This window comes from Rhincodon typus, chromosome 2, assembly GCF_021869965.1.
Source record: "Rhincodon typus isolate 14 chromosome 2, sRhiTyp1.1, whole genome shotgun sequence".
Classification (NCBI taxonomy): Eukaryota; Metazoa; Chordata; class Chondrichthyes; order Orectolobiformes; family Rhincodontidae; genus Rhincodon; species Rhincodon typus.
This window is the reverse complement of record NC_063333.1, coordinates 43,248,944-43,263,621: the sequence shown is the minus strand read 5'-3', so window position 1 is coordinate 43,263,621 and position 14,678 is coordinate 43,248,944. Positions and strand designations below refer to the sequence as shown.

General features: G+C 39.3%; 1 protein-coding gene across 1 annotated transcript in view; it reads right to left on the bottom strand.

Moving 5' to 3' along the window:
• Positions 1-4,112: 4,112 nt before the first annotated feature.
• cubn (cubilin (intrinsic factor-cobalamin receptor)) overlaps positions 4,113-14,678 on the bottom strand; it is a 266,050-nt gene continuing 255,484 nt past the window's right edge. The window contains exons 45-48 of the mRNA XM_048606979.1: positions 13,234-13,415; positions 9,453-9,618; positions 8,135-8,370; positions 4,113-5,202 (exon numbers count right to left, since the gene is read on the bottom strand). Coding sequence (XP_048462936.1) covers positions 5,095-5,202; positions 8,135-8,370; positions 9,453-9,618; positions 13,234-13,415 — 692 coding nt within the window. The 3' untranslated portion in view covers positions 4,113-5,094. The remainder of the gene's footprint in view (positions 5,203-8,134; positions 8,371-9,452; positions 9,619-13,233; positions 13,416-14,678) is intronic.

Genomic DNA, 14,678 nt, shown 5'->3' with positions numbered 1-14,678 from the left:
TGTATCCATTGTTCCCGATGTGGCCTCTACATCGGTGAGACCAAGCGCAGACTTGGTGACCTATTTGTGGAGCATCTCTGCTCCGTACACAATAATCAACAGCACCTTCTGGTCACCAACCATTTTAACCCCCCCTTCCTACTCCCTGGGTGACATGTCCATCCTGGGCCTCCTCCAGTGCCACAATGACACCACAAACAAACTGGAGGAACAACACTTCATATTCTGCCTCAGGAGCCTACAGTCCAATGGTATGAACATAAAATTCACCAGTTTTAAAATTTCCCCATCCTCAGCCTCATGCCACATCCAACCTTCCCTCTCATTCCCGCCTCCTTTACCTGACACGACCTGTTCATCTTCTTCCCCACCTATCCACCCCACCCTTCCCACTTACTAATCCTCACTACCCCTATATGCATCCACCCATTGCCATCCCACCTACCTTCACCCAGCCTCACCCCTCCTTCCTCTATTTATTTCCTAGCTCCCTTCCCCACTTTCCCCCCTCCAACCCCCAGTCTTGATGAAGGGTCCAAGCCAGAAACGTCGACTCTCTTGCTCCTCTGATGCTGCCTGACCTGCTGTGTTCCTCCAGCTCCACACCGCATTGACTCTGACTCCAGCATCTACAGTTCTTGCTATCTCCTAAGTTTTTGCCTGTTGTGTTAATGCTGAACACAAGTGTCTATCTCACATTTGGCTACCATGTCACATAGTTAGTCCTATTAAAAATTAAAGAGCTGGCCTTGACATTTGCTGAACTAATAGTATACAATCCTGTCAATTGATTATGGAGCAGAAACACAGTCAGATTTTATTTTAACTCTGTGGTTTTCTCAGCTTTGATGAATACAAGATAAGTGACAAAGTAAAAGGGAGGGAAATTGAGTGAGGGATGAAAGTTAAAACAGCATGGGCAAGTTACCTGTTTTATCCTCCATCTGCCTGAATTTTAAAACATCTGATTTCTCAGATACCCAAGATGCCTTTTGGAGTCTGGCAGGAATATCGTACTATAGTGATTGGAACCAGGTGGACCTCATTGACCACAAAGTTCCTGATTGTGGCTGTTAACCTGGGCGAATCAGGAAGCCCTGGCTGACCAATATAAACAGGGGATATAAAAGTTTGGTAAATCTCATACTTGGGAATACCGTCACCTGTAGGTTCGCTTTTAAGCTGCTTACCATCTTGACTTGGAAATACATTGCCTTTCCTTCAGTGTTACTGGATTGCAGCAGTTCGAAAAGGCATCGCACCACCACCTTTTCCAGGGCAACTAGGGGTGGGTAATAAGTGCTGACCTCATCAACAACCTGAGATCCCATGAGTGAATAAAACACATCTTGCAATCCTAACCTCAGGCTTGGCACGTAACCTCAGAATCACCAATCTTTTTAGCTTTGACTGTCTAACTGCATTGGTTGGAAAGTCAGCTAGCAATGTGTTAAAATCCACTAAGTCTCCCATTGTTATTTGGGAGGGACCAGTCATTTACTTGGTTGTTTTCCCATTTTGGAGTTAAAATTTCTATTTGAGAGTATTTGATGAAGGATATGAAGAATGTGCATCTTATCATATTTCTCAAGCAACTCCACAAAACCTCACACATAATAAGTTTCTTTAAGGTAGAATGACTATTTTTATGTCGATAAATGTGACAACCATGTGAAATTTCATAAACATCATTTAGATAAAGAATCAATTAGTCTATATCTTGTGATGCTTGTTGAGGAAAGAGGGGTGCTCAGTATGTCAAGAGGACTGTTGGTCTTCATCAAAACAGTGTTATGAGTCTTCAGCATCTACTGAACTAGAAATTGGGTCCTGCTTTAACATCTTACATTGAAGAGAGCCCCTCACCTCTGGAATAGAAATTTCTTTGGTGTTTCAAATCTTGCAGCATTGTACATAAGGGAAACTTCCACAATCCAAACCTTGACGTGGCTATGCTCACGAGGAATGAATCCTGGGAAAACCAGTGACTGATTCATTAATGCAGACCAGTTCCCAAGAACTTGGCACTGGAATGTCATATTCTGAAATCTTTCTACTAATGATAGGGATTTTACTCAATGTTCCATGGAAGTTCCTAAATTCTATTTGCCATCTGAAGGTTATAAGTTATAAAGACCATAAGACGTGGGAGCTGATGTATACCATTCAGACCATCAAATCTGATCTGCCATTCAATGAGATCATGGATGATCTGATAGTCCTCAACACTTTACTGAATTTTCTCCATAATCTCTGATGCCCTTGCTGATTAACACTTGGTCTACCTCAGCCTTGAATACGCTTAATGACTTAGCCTTGACAGCCCTAATTGTAAAGAATTCCACAGATTCCCTACCCTCTGAGAGAAGAAATTTCTCCTTATCTCTGCCTTATGTGGGCAACCCCTTATTCTGAGATTATGCCCTCTCATCTTAAACTCTCCCAAGGCAAAACACTTTTGCCTCTGCCCTGTCAAGCCCCTTAAGAATCTTGTACATTATAAATAGACCAGCCAGACCATTTGGGAAGTGAAATTAGGAAGAACTTCTGCCCTCAAAACAATCTTGACAATTAATGGAATTCTCTCCCCTAAAAGGCTGAGTGAATTGAAATGATCAAGAATCCAAATTATATTTTTATCCCATAAGGGTATCAAAGGCAGGAGTTAGTTAGTTGATAAGCTTTGATCTATCAGAATGGTTGGACATTTTTGAGGGACTAGCTCCAGTTCCTATGTTCCAGTGTGATTGATGCAATTGGGAACATAGTTCATACTCACTGCCAAGGCCAAAGCCTTCCATTAGTGCCATCCTTTTCAACTACTTAAGCCCCAAAGGACTTTGGTTTTCTTTGTCATGTTTAAAATGTTTACAGATAGTACTTAGAAGGGATTGGGGGTGGTATGTGGGAATTTGATATTGTTGTTGTTCCTTCATGAATGCTTCTTTCAATCGCTATTCCAACTGGTGGCTATTCATTAGTGAAATTTTGATGGGTTTTCTATCTGCCTTATCCTCTATACTGTAGCTTGGTGCTTCAGGAAAATATGATCACATCATAATTGTTAGAGTAAGATAGACTGATAGACTGAATTTTAATCAGCAAAGGCATTGAGAATTATGGAGAAATGGCAAGGAAGTGGAATTGAGGATTATGAGATCAGTCATGATCTGCTCCTGTGTCTTATGGTCTTAGTAAAGATATATCATGGTGATTAATTGAATCAAACTTGTAACAAAGTAGCAGAAAAAAGTTGATGAAGGAACTGCATTAGATGTTGCTTAAAGATATAGGATAAACCATTGAGAACTGAGATGAAGAGAAATTTCTTTAGCCAGAGAGTGGTGAGCCTGGTGAGCTGAACTCGCTACCACTGAATGCAGTCAAGACCAAAACATGGTATGATTTCAAAAAGAAGTTGGATATAGCAGTTGTGACTAGAAGGATCAAAGGATATGTGGAAAAGCAGGAACAGGATGTTGAGTTAGATGACCAGCCATGATCATAATGAATAGTAAAGCAGGCTTGAAGGGCCAAATAGCCTACTCCTGCTCCTATTTTTTGTGTTTCTATATTTCTAAGCCACTATGCTATGGCAGGTGGTGAGTCGGCGCTCACTCAAAGAGGTGCTTCCATCTTGGAGCCTGCTTTAGGAAATAGAGGCACAGGCTCATCTCACTGCACCTCCCCACCAGCTCCTGAGGTGAAAATTACAAATATGTGAGGGTTTCTTCAAAACTTAAGAAAGCAAAAGCACAAAATGGCCTGACTCTCAATTTGTGAAGTAATGATAATAATTTGGCCTTTTTGCTTCAGTAATGACAGAGCCTGAGATATAGCAAGTAGATTTTTCCATCTTAATTGGAAGGGTTTCATTTTTGAAAGTTCTAATCATACCAGCTCCTTTCTTTTTTATACAAATGTATGGCTAGGTTTTTGTATAAATAATAATTATGTTGTTGATTCAAGAAAGATGATCCTTTTATTTATTAACCATTATTAACTTTTTTTGTTGAATTCAATTCAATTAAACGAATGAACTGTCAATCACACTTTTCTTTATATGACTATTTATTAGAAAGATTATATTTCCAGACAAATACCACATCAGCATAAAAGCAAAATTCATTGCAGTTTTACATTCTTTATATGGATATTAGATAATGAAACAAGGCTTTGCTATGACAGCACCAAAAAACAACTAATATGCATTTTCTCCCATTCATACAATATAATCAAGTTGTACTTTTTAAATTAGGCGAGGGTATTTCTTTCCCCTATAATCTTTTCAGACAATGAAATCCTAATCCCTGCACCTTCTGAGTGAAAAAAAAAGTCTTTTCTCAACTCCTCTCGAATCAAACTGTCAATTACTTCAAAACAATTGCTGCTGTTTAATGACGTTTCAGCTGAGGAAAATATATCCTTCCTACTTACATCAGCAAAACTTCTCATACTTTTACACTCCTCAGTAGTATCTCCATTCAGCCTCCCCTTGCTCAAAAGAAAACAATCCTACTCCATTCAATCTTTCAATGTGGCTAAAATTTGCCATGTCTTACAACATACTTATTAATACCATTTGCACCCTCTCTCGGGCAATCTCTTCCTTCCTGCCACACAGTTATCAGTTACCAGAGATATTTAATCCCATTATAACACTGCTATCTGTGTCACACACTCTCCTCTCTTAACAAGTTATCTTCTGGTTGATAATTTTCAGCCTTCATTTTCCCTTATTCATATTAGTCTCACAGTTCTGACCTCCATATCTAACTTTCAGTAACTCTTATCTGCTTCCGTCATATTCTCGTAATGACTTCCTCTTTATTATGACAGTAATTTCTCCTTCTGTAATTTAGAATAATGTTTTAGAAATTGTTAAATCTATCAAAATGCCCTGGCACTTCGACAAATAAACATTTTTACTGTGAAAGATTTATTAGCTAATTTGGTAAATAACTGATGCATTTCACTTTGGCCATTAGAAAAGTCACACTAACTCATAACCCGTTTTAAACAAACAATCAAAATGAATTAAAGCAATAGCATGTTACTATATATTGTAACTATTGGTCTACTCTTCACATCAAGTTAACTGGTCCATTGTAATCTGAATCCAGATGGTATAACTGCATATTCAGCATGGAATTTCACAAACACACGGTAAGATGTAGAAGTGAAAGGAGCAATGTTACTTTCCTGTAAGCAGAGAAAGTGTAAGATAATGTGAGTATAAATGTACCATGTATTCATAAAGAACAAGTAATAAAGTATCTACTCTCCAATCAAACCAATGCAGCCCACTTTGAGCTTCTGTGGAGAATTCTACCAAACTAATTTATTCACCTCCAAAAGACTTTTTGAAGTTTCTATCTGTCCAAAGGCAATCAAGCATTTTCTCTTAGTTGTGTACAGTTTTTAAAGATTGTCCATTTACACTCTCACAATATATAACTATACATCTATAATCTGTATAAATTTTAGCCAATGATCAAAATGATGCTAAAACACAGTGGCTTTGATTGTCTTTGTAAACTGAAGTTGCTATTGCGTGATTTACTTTAATCCAGTTGCCAAATAATTTATAATAAGTGGGTTATTATAATTAGTTACTGGGAGCTGAATCTTACCATACTTTGGCAAAGTGTCATTTTCATTGAGGTTCATGGAGGGTTTCTCTCCACAAGACCTAGTGGATTTTCTCACACTATTGTCTCAAACGTGTTTCATGAACTATCTCCTGCTGGACCCAGAAGGCTGACCATGGCACACTCGCCAGATTGTTGACATACAGACCACCTGGTGGTGACAGCCCTGAGTGGATCATGCACAAATGCTGGTCTAATATTGGAAGCTGCCTTTGACTTACTTTGCTAGGAATTGCTACCTGAAGGGTCCTCCCTGACCTTCACTAAAGCCACTCCCCTTCGACTGTGAGATATGACTCGTTGCTTACAGCGCATGTAGTGTGATTCCCATGTGCATGGTTGGCACATGATGCAAGTACACAATTGATGTAGCAATGTACGATTAACAACATGCCCATCCAACTGACTGATGATGGCTGCTGACTGGCCTGACAAACTGCTTATTTCTGTGTTACACTAAGGCAAGACAGAAGTACTGTGAGACTTTAAAATGTGTTGAGGTGGGGGCTGGTGCAGAAGTGCGGGTGGTGAAGCATTTAAAGGCAAGGCATGGATGCTGCGAGCATCAGATAGTCAGCATGCTAAAAGAACAAGTGAGCATCTCTGAGCTGCAGCCTGATCAAATTATAAAGTGAGAGTCTGTCCCTGCATATAAAATGTACTTGTGAAAGCATTCCAATGATAATTGCTGGTTCACTCTAAAATTCTACATGGCAATGCACTGGAGATGTACCATGAGGATGTGGAGAGGCTGTCATGTGTCAGATGCTAATGTCTGTGAATGTAGTGCATGTGGTAACTACCCATGGAGCACGATGTGAGAAACTGGTGCCGAACATACAAAGCAGAGCTCCGGAGGAGTGGGAGAGGGGTTGGAGTCTCCAGGTCCCCACTCTAACCTTCATGTTTGGAATTGCAGAGTCTAACTTCTCCCCAGTGGGTGGTAGAATAGGAGATTGCATATTAATGAAGTGAGAGTGAGGAATAATGAGGGTGATGATAATTGATCATCCCCCTTAACAAGCCTCTCACTGCTCATTAATTAAAATCGCGTATTGACATCTGGAACTTAGTTGGAAAATGTAACTTGTTGCTTCTGACATCAAGAAAGGTCTCATTTGACTTCTCATGTAATTCTGTCAAATTTTTCGATATAACCCATGTCTTCCAGGGCCTGAGAAGATTTCACCAGATGTTACAACATCATAGACTGGAATTTAACATGGACACATTAGCCAGTGTGATTTATAAAAAATAAAGTCTCAATGTATTATTTAACGGAGTCCATCTACTGGATGAATGCAGTAATAGGTGCCAATGCTTGTGAAATTGTATTGGCACTAGATTTTGCAGTCCTTGGTAAATTAATGGAGCCCACCATTTACCCATGCCCACAGACATTTTGTAGGTTTTTGCACTGAGTCCTATCGTGTTTAAAGATCCATTCAGTGCTGTGCCCTCTACAATGGATCTATGTGCTCACAGTTGGCAACTGTTCATCACTTAAATGAAGCAGATGGAAGAATTTTTACTGAGGGATGCAGTGCCTGAACTATGAGGTCAAGGTTGGAAAAGTCTTTGTGGAAAGCAGAAGAAATAGATGGAAAGAAAGATATGATTATGAGTAAGAGATAAATAAGAGACAGAAACAAATAAGGTCAAGATAAATATTTAGACATTTAAAAATGTATAATAATTAAAAATTTCAGTTCCACAGAAGTTATTGGACAGTAATTAAGACCTACCAGATTAATAGAAAATCACTAGGATTTGAATGAACAAGCACCAAACCTGCTTTGGCTAGTTTAATGGATATCCAGTTGGTAAAAAAAAGGCAACTCACTCTTATGCAAAAAAATGTGGCAGCAAATGCACTAATTTACCAACAAGCACTTTTTCTATACAGTTGGCCAAGATGGTCTTATAGTTTTATACCCGCCAGAATATGGTTCATCATACAGCCTCAAGTAATCTTTGATGGTCATCAAGGTGATTAATATGAAAGTATGCAAAGTTTATTATTAATACTCATCTATTGGTGCCACAACTATCAACTCAGTCAATATTGTTGCTGTAGGTAGCACTTATTGGGGTTGTATTTGTATGAAGGTTCTCTCAGTGAGAAACAGGTGAAGCAAAGTTTCTGATAGTTCAGTGGAATGCAGGCAGCAATGTCCAAACTGCCACATTTAACTGTGCATGAATAGTTACCAAATGTTGCTCTCCAACTTGCTCCATAATAAAGGGGAGGACTGATGGACTCACTATTACTTTAACTGCAGGATCTGAGCCAATAACTCCCTGAAATAATTTATCTTGTTAACCACAATGTATTGGCCCTAAAATTATGTTTTCAAAGCACAAAATATTTTCAAGCAATATACTTTCATTTCTTAACTTTATGCTTTCGTTCAATTGACACATAAATATGATCAAAAACACGGCAGAAAATGAATTTTCAAACTAGTGCTTTTTCTACCTACCATTCCACAGTATGGTCCAGTTGGTGGTGAATTGGAATCTGGACCATCATACAACTTCAAATAGTTCTTGATACAGTCACCAGGGTCATCAATATTAAGGGATGTGAAGTGTATTGTTAGTACATGTCCAATTGGTGCCTCAATTATCCATTCACAGTCGGTATTGTTGCTGTAGGTGGCTGGGTAGTTGGGACTGTAAAAAGACCCAGTGGAGCCAAATAATGTTCCACCACAGCCTGTGCAGGAGAAAGAAACCATGTGTAAAAAGTCAGCTGTTTGGAAATTGTATTTTGATAACATCTGCATTGTATTCAACATCCCAACATGCCAGCATGTTTTTTTTGTGCAATAAATAATTAAAATTTGGTCAGTTGATTCATTTATAACACATAACAAAAGTGCACTGTGACTTTATATTCATTGATTGGGCATTGCTACAGGGATAACATTTAAGCAGCTCTCTGGTGAAGAAATTTGTGTGTAAATATTCTTGGTACTGATTTGGAGAAATTTAGGCAGAGTACACCAGAGATAGTCTGTACCACTTGCCTTACCTTCTAGTCTGGTGTGATTTCCCAATTATAGGTACACAGCAAGCTTCCCTGTTGGAGCAGCCAAGAGGAAGTTGGGCATTTTAGCTCCCAGATCAGTTAGGAACTTCATTAAGAAGCTTGAAGGACATAGAATTTGATAAGTAATGGGAGTGAGGTTTTTATGTGGACAGTTTCTAATGGGAAGAACTAAGTTTTTGAATTTGCTTATGGCTGCTAGAAGCTGTAATTTGCATGTTGGTCAATTTTATAGGTTTTAAAGATGTTAAGGAATAATTTCCACTTTTGCTGCGATATAGAAATTGGGCGTAAAGTGCATTTTAAAATTAGTTCTCCAAAGAGGCACTCTGTCTATCCAAATAAATGCACAAGTTCAGATCTCCCCTAATCAGGTGCACACTTTGGGTTTCACATTCCAAGGATACCAAAATCACACTCCAGGGGAGGTCGCTTGTGATTAAAATGGCCAGCTGACATTGTAAAACGTGCTTATGTAAAAATGTAACCTGTCCCCATTCCTGCACCGGCAAGGATGGCAAGCACTGTGCTTGGTAACAATATTTACAAAATTCAGTTGTTTCCAGAATGTTTTCCAAGATGAAATGTGGTGAAAATCTAGACTTTAATGTTAGAAATGTAGTGATTTCTACATAACATTGTAAAATGAACGATTCTTTTGGCAAGGTGACTGTTTTTGGAGTTTTAGACAAACATTAGTGCATCCTGCAAACTGAATAAGAAAATAAGTTGTTATTTTTTCACATTACCATTTGGAGAAGATGTCCAAGTGATCTCAAAACCATTGTGACTTCCCAAGACGTCAGATTTAAAATGTAAAGTAAGTGCGTGGAAATTTGAGAAAATGGGATTTGGCAGTTTTTTACCACACAACCTGACAAGCAGTTGTCCATTACTTTCTGTGCCATTTTTGATCTGAAATAAATAAAGAAAATTACAGTTCAATGCTTTTCTGCATTTCAGTGTCAGTATGAAATCTGAAACATTACTCAAAAATCATCCTCCATGAGATCTTGAGATAGAAATTTGAGATTTAACGCTAACTGGGTTAAATGCCCTGCTTAATATTCAAGTAAAAAGAGAAAACAAATTCTGGATTTATTCAACAGGTCTGGCAGTATCTTGGAGAGATAAACAAAGTCAGCATGTGAGAAAATACAAAAATCAGCAAAGAGAAAGGAAACAAATGTGAGTAGAGGTACAATATGAAACTGTTGCATCCAATGTTGTGTCCAGTGTAAGGTGAAGAATTTAAATGACAAAGGATCATTAGCTCCAGTCTATCCTTGTGAACTGAATGGAAGTTTCTGCAAAGTGATCGCTCAAAGACCTTGGACCATCAAAGTTTCTTTTCATTCTTCTATCAGACACAGACATCAATAGCAAGAACAGCATTTGTTGCCCATCCCTCCTTCTTTTGAACTAAGTGGTGTCTTGGGCCATTACACGGAGTAGTTAAAAGTTAACCACATTATTGTGACTCTGGAGTCATGTGTTAACAAGTCCAGGTAAGGATGGCTGATCTCCTCCTATAAACATCTTTAATGAATCTGCAGGGATCAACATTATGACCACTACTTTTCTGCACATATATTAATGACCTAGACTTGGTTGTGCAGGGCACAACTTCAAAATTTGCAGGTGACATAAAACCTGGAAATACTGTAAGTTGTGAAGAGTGTGGTAAAAGATTTAAGAGGATATAGACAGGTTTGGTGGAATAGGCAGACATGTGGCAGATGAATTTAATGCAGAGAAATGGAAAATGATAAACTTTGGGAGGAAGAATGAGGAGAGTCAATGTAGAATAAAGGTACTATTCTGAAGGGGGTGCAGGATCAGAGGAACTTGGGTATAAATGAACACAAATCATTGAAGGTGGCAGGGTAGCTTGAGAAACCAATTTCAAAGTTTAATGGAATCTTGGACATTGTAAAATAATGTATTGTATACAAAAGCATGATGAAACTTTATAAAAACACTAGTTCAGTTTTAACTTGGAATGTTATGTTAACTTCCGTAGGCACTGGAACAGGTGCAGTAAAAATCTACAGGAATGTTTCCAAGGTTGACGGACTTGAGTTACAGGGATAGATTGCAGAATCTGGGGCTATTCTCCTTAGAGAAGAGAACATTGAGAGATTTGACAGAGTTACTCCAAATCATGAGAAATTTGGGCAGTATAGACGAAGAGAAACAGTTCCCATTGAGGGAATGGTCAAGGACACAGGGTGCCAATTCAAGATGAATAGCAACAGACCAAACGTGTCAAAATAAATTTTCTACCGAGTGAGGAATGTGTAGTGATTGTAATGAGGTTGGCCAGGTGGACCTCATAGAATATGAATTCCCTGATTGGGCCTGTTAACCTGGTCCAATCAGGGAGTACTCACTGACAGATAAGAACAGGAGTGTCAGACTTTCTGCTGACTCTGAGAGCTGGCTCTGATGGAGCTGGATCAGTGTCAAGGACACTCCAAGTGTAAATAAAGGGTGACTTGGTGATGGGACACTGGCCTCTGTGGAGTTATTTCAGAATGCATTGCTGGACAGTATGCTGTAGGCAGATTCAATTGTGACTTTCAAACATATTAGATAATCATTTGAAGAGAAAAGAAATTGCAGAACTGTTGGGAAGCACCAGGTGAGTCGCTTGCTCAGAAAACAGGCATATGTAAGATGGGCCAAATATCCTCCTCCTGTTTTGTAACAATTCTGTGATTCTATGAAAATGAACTTATTTACCTTTTTTCAGACTACTTGGATATTCAGCATACTTGTATTTCCAAAAAGTATTTGATCAACCGTCACTCAAAATGTTAACACAAAGGCATTTGTACAGGTACATGGATAGGAAGGGTTTAGAGGGATATGGGCCAAATTGCAGGAAAATGGGACTTGTTCAGTTTAGGAAATCTGGTCAGCATAGATGAGTTGGAGCAAAGGGTCTGTTTCCATGCTGTATGACTCATGAAATTGGGGGTAATATATTAGTATGTATGGAGGATTGCTTAGTGGACAAGAAGGAAAGAGTCAATATACAAAGAATCATTATTTCAAAGAAGAGCAGGCAACTTATCCTCACCATCCTGGTCACTATTTACCTCACAATTAACATTACAGCGGACAAGTTATCTGATTGCCCTCACATTGCTGTTTTTGGGAGTTTTTATGTACAAATTGGCTTTTACATTTATTTCATTACAAAAATGATGAGAGATTACATGTATTAGTTGTAAAGTGCTTCAGGATATCCTGTGGCCATGAAAGGACCTGCACAAAGCCAAGTCTTTCTTTCTTGTTCATTAGAGTTGTTAAGTCAGTGTACATGAATATGCTTAAGCACTGCATCATGAATTACAATGTCACAGTTATGTTCCAAAAATTGTTCCGAGTAGGCAATGGCCTAGAGGTATTGTCACTGGACTGTTAACCCAGAGACCCAAATAATGTTCTGGGGACAACCTTGCCACGGCAGATGGTGGAATCTGAATTCAAATTTAAAAACAAAAATTGGAAGTTAAAGTCCAGTTGTTGACTGATGTACAAAGACAGACTGGTTTGGATATACAGTCCATACAGATGTACAGCATGGAAACAGACCCCTCAGTCCAACTTGTCCATGCCGACCAGATATCCTAAATTAATCTAGTCTCATTTTCCAGCATTTAGCTCATATCCATCTAAACCCTTCCTATTCATATACCCATCCAGAAGCCTTTTAAATGTTGTAATTGTACCAGCCTCCACTACTTCCTCTGGCAGCTCATTCCATAAATGCACCACCCTCTGCATGAAAAAGATACCCCTTAGATCCCTTTTAAATCTTTCCCCTCTCACCTTAAACCTCTAGTTTTGGATTCCCCACCCTTGGAAAAAGACCTCAGCCATTCACCTTCTCCGTGTTTTTATAAACCTCCATTAGGTCACCCCTCAGCCTCTGATGCTCCAGGGAAAAAAAGCCACAGCATATTCAACCTCTCCCTGTAGCTCAAACCCTCCAGCCCTGGAAAATCTTTGTAAATGTTTTCTGCACCCTCTCAAATTTAACAACATTCTTCCTCTAGAAGGATGGCAGAACTGTACGCAGTACCCCAAAAGAGGCCTAACCAATGTTCTGTACAGTGACTACGTGACATCCCAACTCCTATACTCAGTGCATTGACCAATGAAGGCAACCAATGAATTCTCTGCCACAGAGAACGTTTGAAGCCAAAACATTGAAGAAGGAGTTAGATATAGTTCTTTGGGCTAAAGGGTTCAAAGGGTGTGGGGGAGGAAACAGGAACATATACTGAGTTGGATGACAGGCCAAATGCTGGCAAATGGGGACCAGGTCAGATTAAGATGTCTGACCTATTACAAACTATTAAAGTCCAAAAGAAGGCCATTTGGCACTAGGTATCATGTCTGCACTGGGTCTCGAAATGAGGATTTTAAAATGTCGTTTTTTCTGCCTTTTCCCCACTGGTCCTCTTCAAATAACAGAACTCCCTTTAATGCTGTAATAACTATCAAGCAGTATCTCACCTCTAAATAGTCAGCGTTGCAACCAGGAAAATATTCGATGCTGAAGGCATGAAAGAAGAGGGAGATCTTGTGGCTCTCTGGGGCCCTCAGAATGATTGTGCAATTGCAATAATGTGGATAGACATTGGGCCAGCCAGGACTCTTCAGGTAACCAAATGACTGGTTGTATTGTCTGCTGCAGCCTGGAAAGAGTATTCATGATGTGAATAATTCTCATTAAATATGCAGAGTCAATTATCAGTCAAACTTAACACAAGGCATAGCATTTTTTATGGGCTTAAATAGAAAATGTGATGACTAAACATAAATACAACAAAATTAACAGGATCTCGCTGAATTGAGATAAAATTAATTTAGTAAACAGTAATTGATTGTTATGTGATTCTCACATTGGATTAATATTTATTTTGCCTTTTCCTAAATTTTCATCTTCCGAGAACCACACATTTATTACCTGTTCTGCCGTCAGATGTTATTACAAACTGCTGGAGGAGTGGGACTTAAACACAGGTCTCCTGGCTCAGGGGAATGGACATTACCACTGTGCCACAAGAAACTTCTGTACATGAGCCCTCTGTCATCATGCAGCTGACGACATCAGTACGAAAGGGTCCCATATCATGCACAAATCATCTGTAACCCAGGACATCTTAGAAATGTCAATGTTGCTGATGTTCTTGAGAACTCTCATGTTCCTGCTTCCATTCAATGGCTAGATGCCTTACAGAGATTATTACTAGGAGACCATAGTTACTGTCAGTGACTCTGGCTGATGATTCCAATAAGCAAGCCATTTACGGAGTTGGACAGTGGGCACAACGCAGCTGATTCTTCAGCCGGGGCCATGATAGAGCAGACAATAGTCCTCTTGAAGGTGAGGTTCTGACCCTTATTTTGATCTAAGAGACTCTTGAAATACTCTCCAGGCTGTGCTGCATTTTTCTAGCATGCTGCGCTTCTGCACAAGTTGAGCAGGGCGAAGAAAGAGAACATGGTGGCTCCTGAAGATCTGGGAGATCGGCAGAAGTCTTTTGAGGAGGAACATGAGGACATTCAGTAGGAAAATATCACCTTCTGTATGGTAGAGTGCTGCAGCACTAGGCGCAAAAATACTAGATAGGACTTAACTGAAACCCGCTTCTACTATATGAGAGCAGTAATCACTCATTGATTGTAAATCTGTTCCTGTTTGAAAGACAAGCACTTACTGCCTGTTTCCAGGGGCAAATACAGCTTTTTTTTTTATTTGTTTATTTTTCTTCATTTTTGCCATGGCTAAATAACAGTGAACATTTTCAACTGTTTAAAAGCTTTCCAGAATGTGACAGTTCCACTCTGACCCAAGAGAAGATGTTGGGCTACACTGGGCACTGGGAAGAACGTAGCACTCCCTCAGACATGATTCTAAGAAGGGATGCCATGAAGGACAGGAGACCCCAGTAATT